Source organism: Pristiophorus japonicus, chromosome 13 (genome assembly GCF_044704955.1).
Source record: "Pristiophorus japonicus isolate sPriJap1 chromosome 13, sPriJap1.hap1, whole genome shotgun sequence".
Lineage (NCBI taxonomy): Eukaryota > Metazoa > Chordata > Chondrichthyes > Pristiophoridae > Pristiophorus > Pristiophorus japonicus.
The window spans coordinates 114700030-114703967 of record NC_091989.1 but is presented as its reverse complement, the minus strand read 5'-3'; the positions used below and the strand labels follow the sequence as shown (position 1 = coordinate 114703967).

At 44.9% G+C, this 3938-nt stretch overlaps 1 protein-coding gene across 1 annotated transcript; it reads left to right on the top strand.

Moving 5' to 3' along the window:
- Positions 1–1360: 1360 nt before the first annotated feature.
- mt2 (metallothionein 2) lies at positions 1361–2439 on the top strand. The gene is made up of 3 exons (XM_070896887.1): positions 1361–1606; positions 1702–1767; positions 2163–2439. The coding sequence occupies exons 1-3, from the start codon at positions 1576–1578 to the stop codon at positions 2252–2254; spliced, it is 189 nt and encodes a 62-aa protein (XP_070752988.1). The 5' UTR covers positions 1361–1575; the 3' UTR covers positions 2255–2439.
- Positions 2440–3938: the final 1499 nt, after the last annotated feature.

Sequence of the window (3938 nt, the reverse complement as noted above, 5' to 3'; positions counted from 1 at the left end):
CAGGCCGCCAGCATACCGGTGGACACCGTGTGCTCCATCTCCAGGGACACCCTGGCACCAATCTACTAGCTGTTATTGAACTACCAACTCTACCACACAAGGTTCCAATCTCCCACTGACAGGCATATTGTCCCCGATATTACTGGAGAGTTGGGCGCAATGCTGAATGCAGGTGTTACTGTATCTCACAGGACTGTTTTGGAGAACAGCATTTTTGAAACCGCTGGTTAACTATTGCTGGTTTCTAAGGTTGGCGCCTATGGATAACAGGGAGCGCGGCGGAAGATTTAAAAATCTCAATGGATGAGTTAAAATAGGTCAAATGTCCTTTCCCTTCTCCGTATTTGACTTGTGGACTCGAGCCCGTGTGCAAACGGCAGAGTGTAGTCATTCCATTCAGCATTCGGCACACTGTTGAGTTGTGAAATCGTGACGCGTTTCAATGTACGTGCTCGTGTTGTTCAAAACTGAAAGAGTTGCAATGTTTCATTACAATTTACACAGTGATCGGAAAGGCACGGAGCACATGCGGGAAGCTGCCAGCTCTGAACCACGGGATGGTCTGAAAGCTTCCCCGCTTTGTGTTTGTTCACTGATCCTAATCTGTATTCCTGGGGTGTGCAACAGTCCGATGACATCTCCTCGTTAGCAGAGCCCGTGTGGAAAAAGCTGGCGCTGCCTAGGGCTGTGTTGATATCTTGTCTCGGTCTGCAGTGTGTCGTGTGCACTCCCTCTCTGCAAACTGGGCCATCGGGAAGCGGCTCAGGCCGTTCAGCTTTGTTTACTGCAGACATCTCCGTGAAGCCAGGGTGAGGGCAGCGACCTGGTTTTACAACCCCCCCCCCCCCCCCCCCCCACACACACACGTTTACAGTCACCAGGGAGAACCACTTCAGTGACCAAACACATCACTTCATACATAACGTCCACGTTAATTTAAAAAGTTGCAATTAATAAAACTGCACAATCTTGAAGGGACTGAGAGGGGGGGGGGGGGTGGGGGAGAGGTATTGGAGGCAGTCACAGGATTCAGAGTGTGTGCGTGTGGTGGTGGGAGAATAATCCCTGGCTATCCTCAAAAATGTGGACACATTCCCCCCTGCTGCTAAATGAATGTCCCGTCTCTCCTGGTGCTGTACGGGGTTATTTTGTGTCAGCTAGCAGTGTTTGGGGTGATCTAAACCGCGAGTGTGGTTATATATATATATATTTATAAACGGCATCGCCTGATGTTTTCCTGCCTGCACATGTTGTGGTGAAAGGAGCGGGTGCAGAGGGAGCGCATTGAGCGCTCGGGAGACGGTGCTCCCTATAATCAGCCAAGGGCAGGCGGAGCAGGTCCGCGCTGCGCTGCGCTGCGCTCCGCCCGGTGTTGGCCGCGAGCCCTGCTTTGCACACAGCGCCGCCGCCGTGTGCACCGCCCCGCAGCCTTTGCGCTGGGCTTGCAGTTTGCACTCGGTCTCCGAGCCCGAACACCACCCTATAAATACAGCGCCTCCGACATTGTACGTACAACAACTGCTAACGTTGAACCGAACTGCATCCGAAGAGAATAACTGGAGAAAAGCCGAGAGGATGTCTGACGCTCCTTGCACGTGTAACCAGGGTGAGTGATGGGACCGAGTGTTCGCTGCGTTTTTGTACTTTTCATTTCCAACCAGCATGTTTCTAATTCTGCCTTCTTTTGTTAAAATTCAACAGGCGGCTCCTGTACTTGCGAGAACAACTGTAAATGCAAAGACTGCAAGTGCACATCGTGTAAGAAGAGTAAGTATAACTGACTCCGGGGGTCCGGGCTCGGGGTGGGTGTCAGATTTCATCTAATTAAATCATTCACGTCCCTCTTTTGTTTAACTGTGTAGTTTAAAAAAAAGTTTTCCCACTAATGGTGTCGGTTAAATTTATAGTGTTTGTGTGGTGTGGGGAGGAGGCTGGGTTGTTTAGTTATTTCTGGATAATTTCTACCCAGCTCCAAATGGCAGATCCCCGCAACGCCCACGTGTCTGGAGCGGGTCAGGAAGCGACCTCGGAATGTAACAATTGTCCGGGGGGGATTCACGTTCCCGTCCTTCCCCGTCTGTCTGTAACTTGAGAAATGTTTGTTGTGCAGTGTTTGGCCTTCATCGCTTTCTTTTTGTTTCTTTCTCTCTCTCTCTCTCCAGGTTGCTGCGCCTGTTGTCCAGTCGGCTGCAGCAAATGTGCTCAGGGCTGTGTGTGCAAAGGAGCCAGTGACAAGTGCAGCTGTTGCCCGTGAAGGTCTCCAGCCTCGAGCACTCTTCAAAATGTTTATTTTTAATGTGGGCTAGTTAATTTAGTCCTTTTTTATATGCATAATAAGTTTGTTGGGGGGGGGCGGTTATTACTAATATTTTAATGCATTTTTTTTACTTTGTTTTGGACATTGAATTTCATCGGATTAATAAAGTCTGTTTATGAAAATCAACGCTCGACTGTCTTGTTTTGAAAGAGATGAGGGCAGCAACAATGACAACATTGTTAAAGGGGCTTCCAGTGGCAGAAATCGCTGATACACTAACCATACCGAGACATAAATTTAAGAAAGATGTTTTCATTAATAACTTTTCTCCAAGTTCTGGCAATGCGACATAAATAAAGTATTCAACATCATGATTTCAGTGAAACATTTTAAGAGCAGTGGATTCTATAGAAAATATTGTTTAATCTAGTCAAGTCATGAGCATCTTTTTCTAAGTTTGGAAAGCATCGGTCTCACTTCAAGGAATTTAAACCACTTTTTCCATGATCTCGTTATTTTCTAATTTACATTCCCAATTACGACTCGCTCTATTTAGGCTTTCTCCCATACTTGGCCTTTAGAGGAACAAGCCAGCTTCGCAGCTAGACAACAAGTTGTATTTATATAGCGCCTTTAACTTAGTAAAACGTTCCAAGGTGCTTCACAGGACTGTTAGAAGATTGTTTATAAAATTACACTGCGCCACATAAGGAGAGATTAGGGCAGATGACCAAAAGCTGGCATCATAACTGACTGATCAAGACCACAGAGATCAGCGAGTTTGTTATAGTTACACATGGCATGTAAATATTAGGCAATAACAGTGCAAACTCTGGTCATTTCTGAAGCTTATCAAGGGAGGTGGATAATCCCACACTTAATTAGTTTCAGTTGCTAGACTGCTGATCCCTTTCCAATTTGGGAACAGATATTTTGCATACAACTTATAATAAAATACAACTCCCTCTCGTCTGACAGCATAACATTCCATTACAGTGACATCACTCCCATTCATAAAGTAACTGAATTGAATGACTTCTAGTAATACAATGATTCCCTCTAAATAAACTCCGATGAGAAAACCCAGCAGATAGACTAGCTGTATTAACCAGCAGTTGTAGGAAAATATAAATATATAAAATAATAGCCTCCTTGGAGAAAGTGTTGCAAGAGACTGATGTAGTCTTGAAGTTTGATCGATTTTATAGCCAGTTTGAGTTTTGTTCTTGGGTTTATAGAATTTCATTATTTGTATTACAAACCTCCCAAGCCATCTGCCACTTAACACATAACATACACAACACGAGACTATTTGGCAACTATTCTGTCACGTAGGTAAAGAGAACAACCTGTACCCAATTTTGTGAGCTTTTTTTGTTATCACAATTTTCAAAAAAGTAGTTAATGTGCTGAGAGCTCGGAATTACTGGCACAAAGCCACTTGTGTAGGCCGCACTGAGTACGCTTCTGTATTTACACAATGGGGAGCAGAATAGCAGTCATGAGTCTGATTACGTGATGTATTGAATCAGTGCTAAAATAGAAGAACATTAGTAAAGTATAACCTTCATCTAACATCAGCAAATTCCTACACCTTGCTCCCTCGTGTTATCCAGCTTCCCCTTAATGTTGTTTACTTCTGTTAGTGCCATTTTGGATCAATTAGTAGCACTTTTGCCTC

Coding starts and splice junctions, on each gene's coding strand:
- mt2 (XM_070896887.1), top strand. CDS start 1,576: ATGTCTGACGCTCCTTGCACGTGTAACCAGG. Junction 1,607..1,701: donor TCCTTGCACGTGTAACCAGG/GTGAGTGATGGG, acceptor AAAATTCAACAG/GCGGCTCCTGTACTTGCGAG. Junction 1,768..2,162: donor GTGCACATCGTGTAAGAAGA/GTAAGTATAACT, acceptor CTCTCTCTCCAG/GTTGCTGCGCCTGTTGTCCA.